General features: G+C 44.4%; 1 protein-coding gene across 7 annotated transcripts in view; it reads right to left on the bottom strand.

Moving 5' to 3' along the window:
- The window catches only part of LOC105486807 (Ras and Rab interactor 2), a 255,269-nt gene that overhangs the window by 107,700 nt on the left and 126,751 nt on the right, over positions 1 to 20,818 (bottom strand). For 2 of the 7 annotated variants that reach the window (XM_011749872.2, XM_011749873.3), the window contains exon 3: positions 10,076 to 10,168. In XM_011749872.2, coding sequence (XP_011748174.1) covers positions 10,076 to 10,132 — 57 coding nt within the window. In that variant the 5' untranslated portion in view covers positions 10,133 to 10,168. Of the gene's footprint in view, positions 1 to 10,075; positions 10,169 to 10,309; positions 10,334 to 10,378; positions 10,539 to 11,011; positions 11,134 to 12,948; positions 13,095 to 20,818 lie in introns of those variants that run through there. The other 5 variants (XM_011749875.3, XM_011749877.2, XM_011749871.3 and 2 more) reach the window with 5 other exon arrangements.

The following is a 20,818-nucleotide window of genomic DNA, read 5'->3' as shown; positions in this document are numbered from 1 at the left end:
CTGTTTAATTTGCCCTGTGAGGAAGTCATCTGCCATGTCCTGAGGTCACCCCTGTGGGGAGAACCATGTGACAATGGACCGAGACCTGCCAAGTTAGTTTGTAAGTGGATTCCTCACCGGTCAAGCCTTCAGATGAGACCATGACCCTGGCCACCAACTCCTCCCAAGTCTCATAGTGACCTTGAGCTTGAGGCTCTCAGCTAAACTGCATTCAAATCTCTGACCCACAGAAACTGTGAGGTATGAATGTTTGCTGTTTGAAGTCACTAAGATTTGAGGTAATTAGTTACACAGCAATAGATAGTATAGGTTCAGATTATGTTGTGGAAATGGTTTTCTACATATCACCATAAAGACATTTGAAAGATTGTTATGCTGGGAAATTATTCTCCATTCAATTCACCTCAGATCAGTGGACATATATATGTACACATCTGAGTTCAGGGATTAAAGCAACACCCAGAACATCAATGTAAGGATTTTACACCATGAAAAAGAGCCCAGGAATCCTCTACCAGTATTTAAGTCAATAAACATTGAACCAGCTTTCTCATAGTTCTTCAACCTCATTGAAGACATTTGATTTTTTAAGGCAAAAATCCTTGGTTGGGGATATTTGGGAACAAGGAAAGAAGAGGCATAATAGAAGTAGCTGGGAATAAACCATTTCAGCAGTAATTTTTAAGAAACACTAAGACTTGAAATAGATTTAAAAAGATGGGGCATGTTTTTTCTGATAAAAAGTGTTTAGTGCTATGAATTTTCCTCTGATTGCTGCTTTAAATGTATACCATTGATTCTGATAGGTAGTGTTCTGATTATCATTTTGTATCTTTTTTCCCATAATTCCAGTTTGTATTTCTGCTTTCACCCCAGAGTTGTTTATTAGAGGATTTAAAAACTTCTAGATGAAAGGGCCTTTTTGTTTATTTGAGTTTGTCCTTTCATTGCCATGCTGGCACATGATTTAACAAGTTTATCTACGGATTAGTTAATTGTCTAGAGGAATGTATCTGTGTTTGATTTATGTGCTATTAATGAAAAGGTCAGACACAGTGAGGTTATATACCAGCCTGCAGATTTCTGTTCTGAAGGGAGAACACTAAAGGTTAGTTTTACTGCCTTGTAGGATGTTAACAGTTTTGATTTTAACTCAGCAAACTTATCACAGACTGCCTTTCTAAGTTGACTACAAATACATCACTTGTCAAAGCATTTTTTGAACCAGCTTTACTATTTACTGGCTTCCTCATAAATGGGTGAGATAAAGCTTTGGCAGGTGTTCATTCTATATTGTACAAGAGTCATATTTTAACTTTTTGAAAATTTTACATTGACACATAGTCCTTCAAAACTACATTTTCCTTCTTGGTATCCTTCTAATTATGAAACTTGGAGCTACAAGGAAGCCTAGAGAAATATGTCATTGAGGGGAACTCGGGCAATCTACTTCACTCCTGATTTTTAAACAACGAAGTCCCCTGGTGAAGATGAGCATGTGTTGGAACAACATATGCTGTTAGCATCAGAAATGAATGGCCACAATATACTGGAAAACCATTTATGAAACCAAGAAACCCATTGCTTTTTGAAAACATGAAGAGGAATTTCTGTTCAATAAGCTCATAGCATTCCTAGAAAGTCATGCCTTGGGGCACTCACTTGAGTCCTGGAAATGTTTGGAATAATTGGTGAGAGGCATGTGTGTGCATCCAAAAATAGCCAACAGGCTGGGCACCGAAGCTCATGCCTGTAATCCCAGCACTTTGAGAGGCTGAAGAATGAGGGTCACTCGAGCCCAAGAGTTCAAGACCAGACTGGGCAAAAATGTGAGACCCTGTGTTTATAAAAACTAAAATAAAAGTTGCCAGGCATGGTGGTACGCACCTGTAGTCCGGGCTACTTGGGAGGCTGATGGGGGAAGACAGCTTCAGCCCAGGAGTTCCAGGCTGCAGTGAGCTATGTTCATACCACAGCCCTCCAGCCTGGGCAACAGAGTGAGATTCCAACTCAAAAAAAAAAAAAAAAAAAAAAAAAAGCCAACAGCTCCTGCAGAGAGAAACCACCATTCCTATGACCTCTTCAGAAGGAGTTTTCTGGGAGAGGGAGCTGGTAAAGGGGGAAGACAGTCACAGAAGAACCAGTGCAGGAGGTCATGTGGGGCCAGGAAGCCACAGGGCAAGTCAGACCAGGTCTGACTCCCATCTCTGCTGTATCCTAAACTGGACCTCAGTTTCCCCATCTGTAAAAGGAAGGGATTTAGACCAGCTAAACTTTTGCTGTCCAGTCTGGTGGCTGCTGGCCACATGTGGATACTGAGCACTTAAAAATGTAGCTGGTCTGGCTGGGTGCGACGACTCACACCTGGAATCCCAGCACTTTGGGAGGCTGAGGCAGGAAGACCACTCGAGGTCAGGAATTAAAGAGCAGCCTGCCAACATGGTGGAATCCCGTCTCTACTGAAAATACAAAACAAGTTAGCCGGGCGTGGTGGCAGTTCATCTGTAATCCCAGCTACTCAGGAGGCTGAGGCAGGAGAATCACTTGAACCCAGGAGGCAGAGGTTGTAGTGAGCAGAGATTGTGCCACTGCACTCCAGTCTGGGCGACAGAGAGAGACTCTGTCTCAAAAATAATAAAAGCAACAACAACAACAACAACAACAAAATGTAGTTGGTCTGAATTGAGACATGCTGAGTGTAAAATACACACGGTTTCAAAGACATGCAATAATACATGTTTTCAAATAACATGTACAAAATAAATATATACCAATTTTGTCAATATAAAAGTGGTAAAAAAAAGAATGTAAAATAGCTGATTAATACTTTTTTATATCTATCATTTGTTGACATGATATTTTAGATATACTAGGTCAAATAAAATATATTATTAAAATTAATTCTACTTGTTTTCCTTTTAAAGTTTAAAATGTGACAACTAGAATGCTTAAAATTACATCTGCGGCTTACATTGTTTTCTATGGGACAGCGGTGCTGTAGGTGTCAGTGTCTTTGAAGAATTTATTTATGGAAAACAAAAGACATATCCACATACAGGTGTGAGGCACGCTTTGCAATACTATTACGAGTAAATTGTCACTGTGCCAATCGCTGTGACTAAATCTCTCCTCGCCCTGCTGTTTCCACTGCAAGGTGCTGAGAGACCTGTGGGCTGATACACTGTGGGGATGTGGACTCACTGGACAGTGGGCAGGTGACACTCTGTCTACTCACAGTCCAGGGGATCTGCTGGAAGGCCAAGGGGCAACATTCATCTCTATGGCTTTTGAGCATCCAGAGACCCATGTAAGGATTTGCTCAATGAAATTACTGACTAGCAGGAGTTAGAGGCCAGTCTGGCCAACATGAAGAAACCCCGTCCCTATTAAAATTACAAAAAATTAGCTGGTTGTGGTGGCGCATGCCTGTGATCCCAGTCACTCAGGAGGCTGAGGCAGGAGAATCGCTTGAACCTGGGAACCAGAGGCTGCAGTGAGTCGAGATCATGTGATTGCACTCCAGCCTGGGCAACAGAGCAAGACTTTATCTCAAAAAAGAAAAAAGAAAGCAAAAGAAAGAAAGAAAGAAATTACTAAAATGTGGTTTTTGATTCTATCCATTATTTTTCATGCCTCTGCAATCTCTGTCCATAGTACATTGTTATTGTGCATGCAGATGAATGAATTTCCACTTATCTGGAAATAAAAAATCTGAAAACTCCATTGCTGGGAATCCCGGAGGCCTGAGATGTGCAGTTGTATCAGTTCTGGATGATTGAAAAATTTTGCTTGGCAGGCAGAATTTTTGAAAATTGAATACTTTTTCAAATGCCAAGAAGAGACCAATAGTTAAGGGAACTCATCTGAGGTCCAGTGAATCATTACCTGCTGGTCCATCTATTTGGTATAGCCAGATTTCAGCAATGTGTTTTCTTCAAAGCTAGTCGCAGTTCTAGTCTTTGTGGTGTCAGAGAGCTCTTCTGTTATTCTCTGAAATACAGTGACAGGTTTTCTGTTTCTGAAACACAATCATGATGCACCTTCTTATCCAACCTGTGAGACATGACCAAAGAGGGCCTCTCACATTGGGCCCTTGAATGACCCCAGTTGGTTTGTGAACCTAGGTTCAGAGACACTTCTGCTGTATGAATGGTTTTGAGGCCCAGGACAGTAGGATCCCTGTAAGCTAAAATACATTTTCTTCTTGGTCTAGTAAGAACAACTCTCACCCCGTCCCAGAGGCCAAGGGAGGTTAGAAGGCGGCCACTTAGAAAGGGGGTACTCTATACACTCGAGGCTGGTGAGGGCAGGCTTGCTCAGGAAGCCCCAAGGTATGCTGGTAAGAAACTAGAACTGTTGACCGGCAGTTCACACTGGTTCTCTTCTGGCACCATTCTTTGCTGTAAGAGGATCCCTCTCAGGATCAGGGCCATGAGGACAAAAGGAAAGAACAAATCCCTTATGGCAGATATATGAATTTGAAGTTTATTTCCTGGCACTGCATTGAGACCACAGCTAGACCTTCATACATAACATTTCTCCCACAGTTTGATCTTCAGACCAAACTGAAGGAAGATACCAGCTCAGCCCGTGTGAGCTCTGTTGTCAGTGGATAAAGTGGGTCTAAAGCCTGGAACGGTGGTTGGGAGGCTGATGGTGGGAAGTGGTAAGGGAGGGGGGGTGGTAGCAAGGCTGGAGGCCGGGATTGGTGGGTTTGGACCCCAGGAGAGACTCACGATGCTACAGAGGCAGGACCGGTGGAGGAAGAGTTCGGGGAAAGTGGAAGCACAGCCTGAAAATCTTTGAATGTCAAGGTGAAGGGTTCAGACTTGGTCCTGAGCCAGCAAGGAGCCAGGATCTTCAAGCAGGTGACATGGATCAGTAGAAACATGTACAGTGTTGGTGTGGGTGGATTACAGGCATCATTTATCATGCCCACAATGGAACAATGAGAACCAAATGAACGAATGAGAACCCAAACTGGATGGGGAGGATAATGACGAAAAAGAGGTCCAATGATTGCCTTCCAATTATTTATGCTTTACACAAAGTCACATGAGCACTAATAGCCAAGTGGATATAGGACAGGAAAGAAGGGCAAGGACAGGATATAGGACAGGAAAGGTGGATATAGGACAGGAAAGGTGGGTATAGGACAGGAAAGAAAGGCAAGGACTTTGGAGAAATGAAGAGGATTTGGGCCAGGGGTGGTGGCTCATGCCTGTAATCCCAGGGCTTTGGGAGGCCAAGGCAGGATGATTGCTTGAAGCTAGGAGTTTGAGACCAGCCTGGGCAACACAGAGAACCCATCTCTATTTTTTTAAATAGAGAAGTTATTTTAAAAAAAAAAATGAAAGAGGAGGATTTGCCAGCATTGGGAGCCTGGATGGTAAGGGGAGTGGGGGTGGCTTGGGGGAAGCTATGGGATTCAGGGAAAGGGGGGATCAAAGATAACTTTGAGCATCTGTGCCCCTAATTCAAGACTACCAATAGCTTTCCCAGCCTAGATGACATCTTTCTTAAACTCTTTCATTCAATACACCTTTGAAATCTGATAGCAGTAGGTGTTTACATTTATTACTTAAAAGCAGGTCACTTTGGCTACCATGTCCAGGGTGTTACCCCTTCTCCCCTACCATGTGTTTTGTTGTTGTTTTTGTTGTTTTTTGAGACACAGTCTTGCTCTGTTGGCCAGGCTGGAGTGCGGTGGCACCATCTTGGCTCAGTGCAACCTCCATCTCCTGGGTTCAAACCATTCTCCTGCCTCAGCCTCCTGAGTAGCTGGGATTACAGGCGCCCATCACCACGCCTGGCTAATTTTTATATTTTTAGTAGAGACAGGGTTTCACCATGTTGTCCAGGCTGGTCTCAAACTCCTGACCTCAAGTGATCTGCCCGCCTCGGCCTCCCAAAATGCTACAATTTACAGGCGTGAGCCACAGCACCCAGCCATGCCATGTGTTTTGTGGAGCAGGAAGATACTATTTTTCCCAGAGGGTTGTGGAAAATTAACAATGGTGCTGTGAGTGACTGGAAAATGGGTTGATCTGCATAGGATGGATGTGGCTGGAACTTCCGTGATGCGATTCCACGGTAACTATGGGGCATCTCAGTGATCCCAGAATGCTCACATAATCTGTGTGTTATCCACACACTTCACCTATCTGAGTCATGTCCATGAGCCAGGACAGATGGGAAACCACAAATCAAGGCTCGCTACTAGTGGTTAGCAACTCTGGTTTAGAAACACAAACTGGATGGGGAGGACAATGATGAAAAAGAGGTCCAATGGTTGCCTTCCAATTATCTGTGCTTTACACAAAGTCACATGAGCACTAATAGCCAAGAGAGGTAAAATACTCATGTGGAATTCAGCTGTGAGCCAAGAATGTGACCAGGAAACCTCACGCTTTATGAAAGCATCCTCTTCAGTTGTAGGGCATCACTGGTGTCTGCTGAGAAGTGCGTTGTAGTAGCATCAAGAGTCACTCCAAACCTTAGCTCCAACCACCTTCCTAAATGGTATAATGTCAACCTCAGCTCTCAAGTCAAAGGCCGCTTCCTCAGGAAAGATTTCTCTGCAACCCCAGATTAGTTATATACTCTCAGCACTCCTTTTACATCTCCCATGAAGCTTTTTTTAAAAACGATTTATAATTATGTGTCTGCTGCTGTGATTATTTGATTAATATCTTTATTTGCTACCAGACTGAAAGCTCCTTGAGGTTAGGGGCAGCTTTTGCTTTTTCTCTCCCTGGCCACGTACAAAGCTTGGCTGCTCATGGGTGCTTAACAGGTGAGAACTGAAATAAAGCATGGTGAGTCAGAGCAGGGCCAGTGGGTCCCAGAAGGTGCCCACTGGGTGACAACCCATCTCAGCACTGAACTCCCCTCCAGCTTGTTACAAATGAACGTGCAAAGAGTCAGCACTGAATATCCAAAGGGCAGTTTACTTCTCACAGATAATTACATGTGAATGCTGGTGACTAATTATGGAATAGTCACAGCAAAGAATAACCATGTCTAGAAGGAAGAGGAAGGAGGTGGGTGTGGTGGCTCACACCTATAATCCCAGCACTTTGGGAGGCCAGGGTGGAAGGACTGCTTGAGCCCAGGAGTTCCAAGAAAGAAATAGGAAAGAAAGAAGTATAAAGTAACTATATCATTTACATGGAGCTTCTGACTTAAATAAATTAAAAAATTTAAACTCTGCCAAAAACACAAAATTACAGACAAGTTAAATAGTGCAGGCGCCTTTGCCAATATTTGCACGGGTATTTGACCCAGGAGAGGTTACGTGACAGGTCTCACCCTTGGCGGGGTCAGGCAGGCCTCTGACCTCTCACCTGATTGGTTCTTTCCTACAGCGTAGCCCAGAAATACAAGTCAATGACTTAACTGCTGTCCCACTGGAAATTCAAATAAAAACAAATGTGATTTTCTTAGAACTGCAGGAAAAACTGGCCACAGTGGACTTGATGATAGGTGGTATATTGGGCTCCACAGGGCACCTTCCTAAGAAATGTTCAAAGGCAACTTTGTACTCCATTTTCTTCCTCCTCCTCTTCTTCTTCTTCTTCTTCTTCTTCTTCTTCTTCTTCTTCTTCTTCTTCTTCTTCTTCTTCTTCTTCTTCTTCTTCTTTTTTTTTGAGATGGAGTCTCACTTTGTCACACAGGCTGGAGTGCAGGGGTGCAATCTCGCCTCACTGCAAGCTCTGCCTTCCGGGTTCACGCCATTCTCCTGCCTCAGCCTCCCGAGTAGCTGGGACTACAGGCGCCCGCCACCACGCCTGGCTAATTTTTTGTATTTTTAGTAGAGACGAGGTTTCACCGTGTTAGCCAGGATGGTCTCAATCTCCTGACCTCGTGATCCTCCCGCCTTGGCCTCCCAAAGTGCTGGGATTACAGGCGTGAGCCACCGCACCCGGCCCTTTTTGTTTGTTTGTTTATAGATGGAGTCTTGCTCTGTTGCCCAGGCTGGAGTGCAGTGGTGTGATCTTGGCTCACTGCAACCTCCGCCTCCCAGGTTCAAACGATTCTCCTGCCTCAGCCTCCTAAGTAGCTGGGATTACAGGTGCAGGCCACCACACCCAGCTAAGTTTTGTATTTTTGGTAGAGACAGGGTTTTGCCATGTTGGCCAGGCTAGTCTCAAGCTCCTGACCTCAAGTGATCCGCCCACCTCGGCCTCCCAAAGTGCTGGGATTATAGGCGTGAACCACCGTGGCAGGCCTCCATTTTCTTCTTTTGCCTTGACTTTAAAATTTAACTGCTATGTAAGATACAGCTCCACTGTGCTTCCTGACCATCATAAGGTGGTAATTATGGACTAGTCAATATTTAGGCTGATCTAGACAGTGCTTTGGGTTAAGGAGAGGTTTTGGATCATCCCTCTTAACAGGGGAAAATAAATATCTCAGCATCAGATGCAACCTGGAGGATGACAATCGGGCAATCTGGTGGGCTTAACTCTTGATCTACAGGGGACTTGAGGAGCTCCTTGCTCTCATCTGCCTCCTGTGGGTGGAGGTTATACAGGTTTGATCAAAACTGAGTAAATCATTTGAGAATTGAGATTGTCTGCAAAGCTTAACGATTAGGATTGATAATTGAGACCATCTGTGTCAACATAACTTAACTCTTTCTTCCAGGATCTTCTTGCCCAGAAAATTAAGGCTGTAAACCAATAAATAACTTCACTGTTTGCTGCAGGAAATGTCTACACAATAATTTGTCCTGGCAAACAATTTTGTTCACCTGGGAAAACAGCTCACTTATCAAACAAGGGTTTACTTGTCAAGAGCCACTTCAATATCCTAGTCTTGCTGTATCCACCAATCCCAAGCTATTGTGGCATAGACGTCACCGAAATCAAATTAGTTCTCCACCTTGAAAAATGCAGCTTGAAGGACTTGGACCTAGATCCCGGAATCCTATAAATCTGCCTCTTAATCTCCCCTGGCTTAGGCATGAATAAGACTGTGTCCTGGTGATGTTCTTCCTTATTTCAGTAAATCTCATGAACTTTGCTTTATCAGTAGGTTCTTCTGATGGACTTTTTTTGTAGAGTCAACAGTTGACACCATATATCAGTTTTGGTCTCTTGGAAACAGGAAACATACAAATAAATGTTAATAGATACTTTCATCCCATAAAGGTTGGTTAATTGTTAAACATAGTCACTTGTCCTCAGTAATAAAATCTCCTCCATCTTCCTCCTCTGGGGACAAGACCTGGTGTTGGAACACCTGCCTATGACAGATTTCAAGTGCATATTTTACTTCCATTTTTCTACCTTTTTAAACATAATTCTGTATTTTCAAAATTTTCTATACTGAGGATGCCTTAATTCGAGGGCGAATGAAAGGAAACAAAGCAAAAAGCCACAAGAGGGGAATTGATTCCCAAGTGTAAATTAGAAGCGACCACCAAGTCTTCATTAAATACACACACACAGAGTACATAAAACACCCATTTAAAATCTTATCTCATTAAGCTCGCAAGGTAATTTAGTCCCATTAACATCAATATGAACACAGAAGAGTTAGACAGTTGTAATCGTGCTTTCTCGTTATCATAAGAAGCCTTTGGGGATGCTTGATAAAATATTCCAGAAAATAATATTTCATCATTCTAAGGTGAGGCCCAGGAAGCTGTTTTTGTTTTTGTTTTTGTTTTTGTTTTGGAGCCCTTCAGTGATTCATACAAACAAGCCAAGGAGAGAACACATGGACGACAGCACTGATTCACTGGAAAGCAAAGTCCAGCGTCCACCATAAAACCCTGCAGCTGGAAAAGGACAAACTGAGCAGCTCTCAGATAAAGACAGCCTCATCCGTCTTGCGCAGCGCGGCCCCTGTCCGTGCCCAAGTCCCGTGCCTGTATGAAAGCACTAAATCACAGACCCCGCAACCTGTTATAAGCCCTGGTAACAATCAGCGGCCAGGCTCAGGCAAGCTCCCTTAGCCGGCGCTGGCTGAGAGAGCAGACTTCCCTCAGCAGCTCCACGGAGCACCGCAGCTCCCAGGCTAAGGCAGCAAGCCGACGATTTGAGATCCCAATCAAGGCTTCTTTTACCTTAAAGAAACTTCCTCGCTTGTCCAGACCGCGGGCGCCCATGGTCCAAGCTGACATTTCCCCCAGCGGGGCTCCACTGCACGCCGGAGACTCCTGAAGGTAGAGACATTTTTAATGGTTAGTCCAGCCTGTAGGAAATTCCTTTCTAAGCCACAGAACACTCACAACAACAGTCCTGCCAAGATCTTTTTCCGTCAACAACACAGTGCCATTTATTTCTCACCAAGCCCTTACATCTCCCTTCAGCCCAATTTCCTGTCCCCACCAGCACAGTTCCTAGACGGCCCCACCTCGCCAGCCCACCTCCCACCGCTGCCGCTGACGTAGAAGGTCCTTGGGACTCCAGGAAGCATAATGATTACTTTGTGTTTGACCTCGCGCTGAAATGTGAATGGAACCAATATTAGATGTGCCCATCATCTGCTCTGAAAGCTTATAGATTGACTGTGGCTGATCACAGAGGGACAGCTGAAGAAGGAGGTTCTGTACATCCCAGGAAATCCTGCTGGAAGGGGGTGAGGTCATCCTTAGTTCTGCAGGCCTCTCCCCCAGGCAAGGTCAACAGAAGGGCACTGGGAAGTAATCGCTCTAGTTTTCCCTTAGAAATCAGAAATATTTGGATAAAATCCTGTCACTGTTTACAGGGATCAGTTCACGGAAGAGGACAACATGTAAACAGCTTCACAATCATCCAAAAAAGGGGAGTTGAACGTAGAGGAAAACTTAGAGGCAGGGTAACAACACAGTTCTGAATTCCAACTGCGGCTTTTGGGGCTTGGAATTTCCCCTGCTAGGGCATCAGATCCCAATAATTCTCCCCTTTGGGCCACAAAGCCTTCAACATTCAGTTCTAAGTTAAACATATATGCACCTCTGCCAGCTGACCTGGCTCAGGCCTTTGTGCATTAAAGGGAGCACCCCCAGACCCTTCCTTACCCAGTGACTGTCCCAGGATCTAGTATAAAACCACCCTGTCCTTCCTCATTCATCCCTTCTCGCCATGACATGCACAGGATGTAGCTCATGCCAACCGTGACGGACACAGAGGAGGGCCAGTGAAGGAAATAGTGAGACTGTCTCTTGCACCATCAAGGAATATTCAAAGTGGTTCAGCTGCAGGGCTGGGTAGGCACCGAAGCTAAGGCAGCTGCTGCTGCAGGTTCACTGAGGCTGTTTCATTATTAGCTGAGTGGCAGAGAGCCAGCGACACAAACAGGACATTGAGGGCGACGGTTAGGGATGTTTCAACAAGTGGAAAAGCATGAATTTATAGCTGAGAAATGCATATGAGTGAGTGAGCAAGGATCTTTGCAGGGAGGTTTTTTTTCGGCCCCATGATTTGCCCCCTGCTTGCACTCACAGTGAGTGGTGATGACCTCTGCACGGAATCCCATCTAGAAAACAAGAATGACACAGAGCATCCCACCCCTCCTTCCAGAACCATCGTCTCTTTGTGTCATTGCTCCATGCTGTGGCCACTTTAAAGATTCGACGGTGTCTTCCCTGTGTTTCTTTCCACTTGTGATCCTGCTGGGATGAAGGCCAACGTTCCAGAAACCTCCTGAGAAGGCAGTGTGTGATTTGCTGACTCTAGAAGTTCAGGTTCGGGGTTCATCACTCATTAGCAAAGGCCACAGGTTGGAGCGACTCCAGAAAGAAATCACAGTGCCGTGCTCAGAACTAGGGGCGGAATAGAGCCACCCTGTCACCTTGGGGAGCAAACCATGACCTGTTTAGACCCAGAAGCACACACATAAAAAAGCATACCCTGCTTTAAGCCAGGCCTAATGTCTGGAATTCTTTTTATGTCAGACTTTTTTTCGGCAGGGGATTTGATGTCACCTGGCAGTTCAGGAATTGCGAAAAGACAGCCAAGACTTCATTCCTCATCCAGACTTAAGTTTCTTTGTTCTGTTCTGAAGTTTTCCATATACAAACTCTTTCTGATGAGCCACGGCAGGCAGGGAATTTTGCCTATAGCATTGGAGCAGTTTAGGTTCCAGAAGTGTACTAGTTTATTTTAATTAGCTGCCTGAAACCTGCATGTGCACACTTTCACCTCCAGCAGTCCTCAGTTCACCATCCAGTTTGGATTCTGCTCAGGGCAGGCAGATCCATCACATTTCAAAAGATGCAGGTGGCATCTCTCCTTCATAAGCTGCTCCAAGAGGGAAATGAGAGCAGGTGACAGGAACACACTGCCAGGTGCAGCAGCACGTACCTCCCACAGGATTAAATGCTGGGGGCCATCCAATAGTTCAAGCAGACAGTACATAGCTCATATTATTTTTAAAAATAAAGTTCTTGATCAGAAAAATAAAGTTCTTGGTCTGTGCAGTGGCTCATGACCAGCATTTTGGGAAGCCAAGGTGGGAGAATCACTTGAACCCAGGAGTTTGAGACTAGTCTGGGCAACATAGCGAGACCTTGTCTCTACAAAAAATTAAAAAAAAAAAATTAGATGGGCGTGGTGGCATGCTCCTGTAGCCCCAGCTACTCAGGAGGGAGGATCACTTGAGCCCAGGAGGTTGAGGCTACAGTGAGCCATGATCACACCACTGCACTTCAGCCTAGGCGACAGAGTAACACTCTGTCTCAAAAAAAAAAAAAAAAAAAAGAAAAGAAAAGTTCTTAAGGGCCCCAAAGAAGTTCTGGTTTAAAATCTTTCCGTAGTAGCTATAGTTAGCTATAGTTTTCTTCCCCAAACCATAACCTTAGACACCTTGACTCAATATTGCCAGCAATCTAATACAATTTAAAACAATAACTTCTTTTCACCTGCGGTTCCCCATGCCTCCCCACAGATGTCACCCCAGCAGCTTCTTCCTAAAACCACCCCAGTAACAGGCTGGACTAAGAAACAAAAAGGGTACCGTAGTTTGAGAGGCTGTGAAATTCCTCTAGACTTGTACCGGTTGGAAGCGTGTTCTTTTCCTGGCTTCCCTGAAGGGTAAAGTGGATTCTTGAGAAAATGAGTCCAACACGTCTGGTAGATCTTTCCAGATACTAGCTAAAAGCTAGCAAAAAAAAAAAAAAAAAAGAGAAGAAGGAGGCAGCCCTCATAGGACTAAGGACACTGCAAACATTTGGGAGCTGCCAAGCCTTTTCAACAACACCACTGAAAGAATGTAAACGGAGCTGGTCGCTTTGGTCGGCACTAATGGACAAAGGCAGGAAGTGACTATTCCTCATTCTCCCAGAGACACCAGCCTCTGTCACTTTATAGTAAACTTAGTGGTGGCTTTCCGTGTGGCCCCAAGAGCGACCGCTGTGGTAAAGCAAAGTCTGTCCTTAAAAAACAGAAAGGATTCCTGCGTCCCTTGGCTGGGTTCCAGGCTGCGCTGCCTGCTTGCTATGTGAGACTGCTGGAGGCTGGTTCTCCAACCCATTCTACCGACAGCCACTGAGGCCAGGAGCTGAGGCCGCCACCTGGACCCTGGCTGTGGGCTGGCCGACTGGGGTTGAAACACAGAGTCCCCGATTTCCAGTTCACTGATCAATGGAACTGGGTTGAGTCACGGGCACTTTTCCAGTTTTTGCTGTGCTGGGCTACAGGCCAGATCTTGGCAAGATAGAGAGCTCGAGAAGCATTAAGGACAGGACTGTTCCCTCCTCTTCCCTCCCCGCTCGCCCCTTCCCCGCCCACCTCTACTCTCCCTTCTCCACCCTTCCCATCCCATCTCCTCTGCTCCTCTTTTCTTCTCTTAATTTCTTTAGTCCAAAGTAACGTTCCTATTTTGAGTCAAGGATTTTATTTTATTAATTGACCAGTAAAAATTGTATATATTTATGGTATACAACATGACATCTTGAAATACATAGGTATACATATTGCAGAATGGCTAAGTGAAGCTAATTAACATATGTATTACCTCATATGCTTTTTACTTGTCCTGAGTGCACTTGCGCACTTAAAATCTCCTCTCTTTGAAAATTTTCTTTTCTTTTCTTTTTACTTTTTTTTTGGGAGGGGTGGGGGACAGGGTCTTACTTTGTTGCCCAGGCTGCCGTGCAGTGGCATGATCTCAGCTCACTGCAGCTTCCACCTCCAGGGTTCAAGGGATTCTCCTGCCTCAGCCTCCCAAGTAGCCAGGATTACAGGCGTGCACCATCATGCCTGGCTAATTTTTGTATTTTTTGGTAGATATGGGGTTTTACCACGTTGGCCAGGCTGGTCTTGAACTCCTGACCTCAAGTGATCTGCCTGCCTCGGCCTCCCAAAGTGTTGGGATTATAGGCATGAGCCACTGCGCCCGGCCGCAATTTTCAAATATGCAATACATTGGTTTTGACTACAGTCACCGTGTTGCACAATACAGCTCTTGGACTTATTCCTCCTTCTGAACTGAAAGTTTGTATCTTTTGACCAACATCAGCCCAATCTCTTCTCCCCTTGCCCCCACCCCAGCTTTCTGTTTTATCCTATTTTATTTACTTTAGGTTACAAGTGCAAACCCACAAGAGAAGCAGCAAAAGCAATTATATTGTATTCCACTACTCACAGGTCTGACTTAAAAGACACTTAGGGTACTCAAGTCCTGGATTCTCGAATCCGCACTGCCTGAGGTTGGCTATAGAAGCTTTCTAATCACAGCCTTCAGTTTCTCTTTCTAGCTGTTGAATGAGGCGAGGCAGCACTGACTTCAGTCTCAGTAAACAAGACCTCGTTACTGTAATTATTTTACAGTCAAATTGACCAAAATAGGAAAAAGTGACTCACCCTAGGGGACCTGTCAGGTCAAGTCCGAATCTAAGAAATGTATCTCACTTTTTTGCCTGGCCCCTTAATGAGCTCCCAGGGAGACAGGTCATCTCTCCTTTTAATGCTTTTTGTTTTTTTCTAAGAGAGGTAGGAGGAAGTGGAGGTGGCTGTGTGTCTGGGTCCAGGGAAGTTCTCTGAATATTTCCATAATTATCTTTGTATTACCCAATATTTTACACGTTGGACAGAAAAATGTTATTCCAGGATCGGACTTGACAATTTGAACTATGTGAATTAAAAGAATTTTTTCAAGTGTCTTGGATCACTGCTTGACACAGGTTTTCCCTTGCCCAACAGTCATTTTTAAAAAAAATGTTAAGTTTGAAGGTCACGAAAACTTTTCATTGAAAAGAGAAGCTAATTTATGAGAAAGAAAGAAGTCATATGCAAAGAACTGTATTCCCAGCCCCCTTACTCAGCAACAGTGTTTTAATTTTAATTTTAATTATTGTTTTTGAGACAGGGTCTCACTCTGTTGCCCAGGCTGGAGTGCATTGCTGCAGTCACGGTCACTGCACCTCGACCTCCTGGGCTAAAGTGATTCTCCCGCCTCAGTCTCCCAAAAGCTGAGACTACCAGTGTGTGCCACCACATTCAACTCATCTTTTTATTTTTATTCTGTAGAGACCAGGTCTCCCTCCCTATGTTGCCCAGGCTGGTCTCAAACTCCTGGCCTCAAGCAATCCTTCCACCTTGGCTTCCCAAAGTGCTGGGATTACAGGAGTAAACCACTACGCCTGGTTCTAATCCTATTTAAAAACTATTGTTGGCCGAGTGCTGTGGCTCATGCCTGTATCCCGATAATCCTAAGCACTTTAGGAGGCCAAGGCAGAAGGATTGCTTGAGGCCAGGAGTTTGAGACCAGCCTGGACAATATAGTGAGACCCTATCTTTAACATAAAAAAATTAAAAAGTATTTAAAAAATGGAATTAGGAACAATATCCAGTGCCTCAATTTTGCTGAGAGTAACCTTTTTTTTTTTTTTTTTTTTTTTTTTTTTTTTTTTTTTAACAAGGTGCTGTGGAGTGGGGTGGGTAAAACTGATTTCTGCCACTTACAGGACTGGCCTGTAAATGGGGCTAATTCCATTGGAAGTCCATCCCTTCTTTCCTTGGAAAACTGGTTCACAAACTCATAGAAACTCTCACCACGTCCACACCACAGAAGCCCTGCTGGTGCCCATGTAGCTACTGGCCATGTGGCCACCCGAGGGCAACAGGCAGCTCCTCTGCTGGTTAGAAAGTCCTCCTTTTCTGGCTGGACATGGTGGCTCATGCCGGTAATCCCAGCACTTTGGGAGGCTGAGATGGGAGGATCACTTGAGGTCAGGAGTTCAAGATCAGCCCAGGCAACATAGGGAGACCCTGTCTCTACAAATAATAATAAAAGCATGAGCCAGGCATGGTGGTGTGTGCCTAGGGTCCCAGCTACTTGGGAAGCTGAAGCAGGAGGACTGCCTGAGCCCAGGAAGTCAAAGGTGCTGGGAGCCATTATCGCTCCACTGCACTCCAGCCTGGGTAACAGAGTGAGACCAGGGGAAAAAAAAAGTCCTCCCTTTATAGAGTAGGAAACTTCTCTCATCTCCTAGCCAATGCCCTCGTTTTTCCCCTTGGGCCATTTAAGAATTAGCCTCCTGCGGCATCCTTTTTCCCCACCCCTGCAGGCATCCCTTATTCCTCTCTTGACTGATGACTTCTCCTGCACCCGTGGCCCAGGCCTCAGGGCTGATGGACTCTACTCACTTGGAATATGACTGAGCATGGAAAGAGGGGTAACTATCCCTTGGCTCCCACAAGGTCATTGAAAAGTCTATATACAGTTGACCCTTGAACAATGGATGGGGTAAGGGTTCTGAGCCCCCGAGCTGTCAAAAATCTGAGTACAACTTTTAACTCCCCAAAACTTAACTACAAAGAGCCTACGATTGATCAGAGAAGCCTTGCTGATAACACAAACAGCCAATTAACACATATGTTATGCATTCATAAGATATTTAGCATTTTCTTAATTTGTTCAGTATTTCTAGGCTACACAACTTGTGTGTTTTTTTCAGATTGGTGCAAATCTCCCCCAAAAGTGTTTATTGAAAAAATTTGTGTATACATGGACTAGTGCAGTTTGAAAACCTATGTTGTTCAAGGGTCAACAATATTTCCAAACCTCCTCACTCGAAAAGCTCCACGTGATCAGTGGTCACACAACAAACACGTGCAGTAACTTCATACGATACAATGCAGAAGTGTCATAAGCCAACTCAGCTCTTAATCCACAGAATCCCATGGACAAAGAAGCCACACACTCTGGGACTTCCTCAGGGTCTACTCATCAACCTGTTAGCACTTGAGTTTAGAGCTTTCTTTTCCAAGGTTCTCTGTCTATGATGGTAAAAGAGTCTATGTAGGTGATTATTTTTCATTAGAGGTTGTAATCTGGCAGCTTTTGGATTGGGTCCACACTGCAGACACAATATATTAAGTAATGCATTTATTTATTTATTTATTTATTTATTTATTTATTTTGAGACAGAGTCTTGCTCTGTTGCCCAGACTGGAGTGCAGTGGCGCCATCTTGGCTCACTGCAACTTCTACCTCCGGGGTTCAAGTGATTCTTGTGCCTCAGCCTCCCAGGTAGCTGGGACTACAGGTGTGCACCACCATGCCCAGCTAATTTTTGTATTTATAGAAGAGACAGGGTTTCACCGTGTTGGCTGGACTGCTCTTGAACTCCTGGCCTCAAGTGATCTGCCAGCCTTGGCCTCCCAGTGCTGGGATAACGGGTGTGAACCGTTGTGCCCTGCCTGCATTTAAAATGTTTCTGAATTAACTGTCTCCAGATCCCAAGACAGAGATTCATGCTCAGGTAGTTTCTCAGTGGTGACTTCAGGTAACACTTGTAGGGTATGGGATTGTGACAAAGGGAAGGGAAGGCAACCAATACAAGGTGCCTAACCAAGCAAGGAACCACTGTGAGCAGTGGACTCTAGTCCCTCAGGGGAGCCCTGGGAGTCAGTGACAGCCATGCATCCGAACTGTCTCAAGTGAGGCAAGTGGAAAGCTGGGGTATTTGTCCACCAACTCTCCTGAGTCATTGACTGAGAGCTGCTTCCAGAGGGTCTTAGTTCACCAGAACTTCCAGCAAGTCCCTGCATGGGTAGAATGGGCTCTAGCAGCCAAAGAGAGCCCTCATATAAAGGTGGCACCTGGCAATCAGGGCAGCGTGCATGGGGATGCTATATCCAGGAATATGCGAAGGACTGGGTGCAGTTGGCCACTTTACAAAATCAGAACACTGCACATCAAATGTAGATGTCAGGCTTCTCTGGCCACCCTGAGTTATCCTTCCAGCATGGCCCCAGATGGCTCACTCTGAGGATTCTGTTAGGCAGAATGCAGGTCCTTCCAGTTGACCAGGGCCTGTGGACCTGCTCTCCTCACTCAGATGCCCTGTGTGAGTGAAAGGGACTCACCCCTGTGCCCGATCTGTAGCAGGTGTGATTCTGCCCGGCCCTACCCTCAACTGATTGGACTGGGGATGGACAATGGCCCAGACTAGAGTTAAGAGTCACAGAGTAAGTGCTTATGCCTGAAAGCTGGATTTGAAACTGAAGGAAACTAAAATATTTCACCCCAAAATATACTTCTTTGACATCTTTCAAGATGGCTATTCAGAAGGGCTGGAAATCTAAGAATAGCTAAAAAGCTGTCTTTTCTGGGGATGCAGCCAGGTTTCCTCTGAGGTCCTCCCCTGTCCAGATGTAGGAAAGATGAACTGAGAGGCTGGCACCATCAAAGGTGGGAAAGAACCATTTCCCATCTCTTCTTTCTGAGAGCTGCTACCCGGGAGGTTTCCTCTGCCTGATGAGACCACCTTTGCTAGCCAGGCCTCCTCTTCTGCCCCTCTCATCACCTATTTTGCCACCATCCAAAATCCATTCTTTCTGTAACCTCGAGATGGCATACAAGCTTCTGAGCCCCATAGCGGGGTGGGGGTGACCACTCTGTAGTTCTCCCTTGGGCATGTTAATAAATGTTTGTGCCATTTCTCCTCTTAACCTGCCTTTTGTCGGTCAATCTTTCATCCAGCCTTCAGAGAGTGAAGGGGAAATTTCTCCTTGGCTCCTACAAACTCATATGACAGCTCAATTTATGGGGAACAGATACCTTGAGTGAATAGATATGAGAGACCATTGGACCACAGGATGTGTGTGGCAGTGGTGAAGGTTAAATGTGCAATGAAGAGTCTTGAGCCTTTTGGATAGACTTATATTCCCTTCCATCAAACGCATTTTGACCAGGACAGCATCCGAAGGATGAAGGACACCATGAATTCTCAGAGGCAGGCAGAACTTTGAGATGTTTACTATCATCCAATCAGATGTTTACTTCAAAGATCTTGGAATCAACTATAGCCCACACTGATAAAGAAGAAGCCCACCAAACCAAAACAGTACTTGCAGCTGTCACCTCTGACGGGGTTTCTTAGATGAATACAGTAGAGGGAGACCTGTGGACCATCTGAGGGAAGATGCTTCAACTTAGGGATGACGAAGATGGACAAGAGCCATACTTTGATCTCTCCTGTCACCCTGCAAAGGTGAGTGGAGGCTTTGCTATGTTTCCCCCTCTCTCTCTTTTTAAGTTTCTGACTTGAATGAAATGCAATTAATTCTGTTTTTCTGATTGTGGGGCAGTTACGGACTGTTGTAAAAATGTTTTTACGTTGTTATTTATATCTGGTCTTTGTGACCTCAAAGGATATTTTAACTTCATGTTTAACAAACACTGATATTTAAATTGGAATTATACCAATATTGATAATTTTCATGGAGAACGTATTTTCCCAAGCAAACCATCTTAACTCATTGGCCCTTTCTCTTAAACAGTACAGTTAAATTGCTTAAAACTTTTCTGAGTTCTATTTTAATTTTGTATCTTTCTTCTTTTCTAATATAAGAACTTAAAGCTGTTAAGGATTCTATGTTTTGTTTTAAAAACTTTATAGTTTTAGCTTTTTTAAATTTTTTTGAGATGGAGTTTCACTCTTGTTGCCCAGGCTGGAGTGCAGTGGCACGGTCTCAGCTCACCGTAACCTCCACCTCCCGAGTTCAAACAATTCTCCTACCTCAGCCTCCCGAGTAGCTGGGATTACAGGCGCCCACCACCACACCTGGCTAATTTTGTATTTTTAGTAGAGATGGGGTTTTGCCATGTTGGTCAGGCTGGTCTTGAACTCCTGACCTCAGGTGATCTGCCTGCCTTGGCCTCCCAAAGTGCTGGGATTACAGGTGTGAGCCACCGTACCCGATCAGTTTTAGCTTTTATGCATAGATCTATGATCCATCTCAAATTAATTTTTGTGTGTGGTATGAAGGTTGAGAGTCTGTTTTTTCATAAAGCTATTCAGTTAATTTTAATTTGATAGAAAATAGTTTCAGGAATGAATACTTCCCTTGTAAACTTTGTAAAAGAGAAGTGATAGATCCAAAGTATTTTTGTCTTCATGAAACTTTACCGTTGAAGGTTCCTGCCCTGTGAGGTGTTGGCTGTTTTCATTATTTCTATGAAGTTCCAAATTTTCTGGGTTACATTTGGAATGTCCGAATTTTGTAAGATTCATGCTTCTGTCACTTTTTAGTACATAACAAGTGTGACTGTCCACAGTTAGGGACAGCTGTCATCAGGTTTTCTTCTATCAGTATCATTTTTCTCAGACCAAGTTTTTTTCACTTTCCAAAATTACAAACAAGATATAATTCATCAATTCATGTTTGAATCTATCATAAATTCTGTTGAGTGCATCTTCACCCATTTCATTATGAAATGGCTACAATACTAGTGATTTTGTAATTCTTAGACAGTCAGTAAGGAAAGTAGAAGCAATTCCACAGAAACTCTAGGAATATTCTTTGGCCCAGCAATGGAGTACTGAAATTCTAAACATAATACTGTTTATTCTATCAATGTTTTTGTTTTGTTTACT

This window comes from Macaca nemestrina, chromosome 15 (genome assembly GCF_043159975.1).
Source record: "Macaca nemestrina isolate mMacNem1 chromosome 15, mMacNem.hap1, whole genome shotgun sequence".
NCBI lineage: Eukaryota > Metazoa > Chordata > Mammalia > Primates > Cercopithecidae > Macaca > Macaca nemestrina.
Note: the sequence above shows the minus strand (reverse complement) of the source record. Positions and strands in the feature narration are given on the sequence as shown.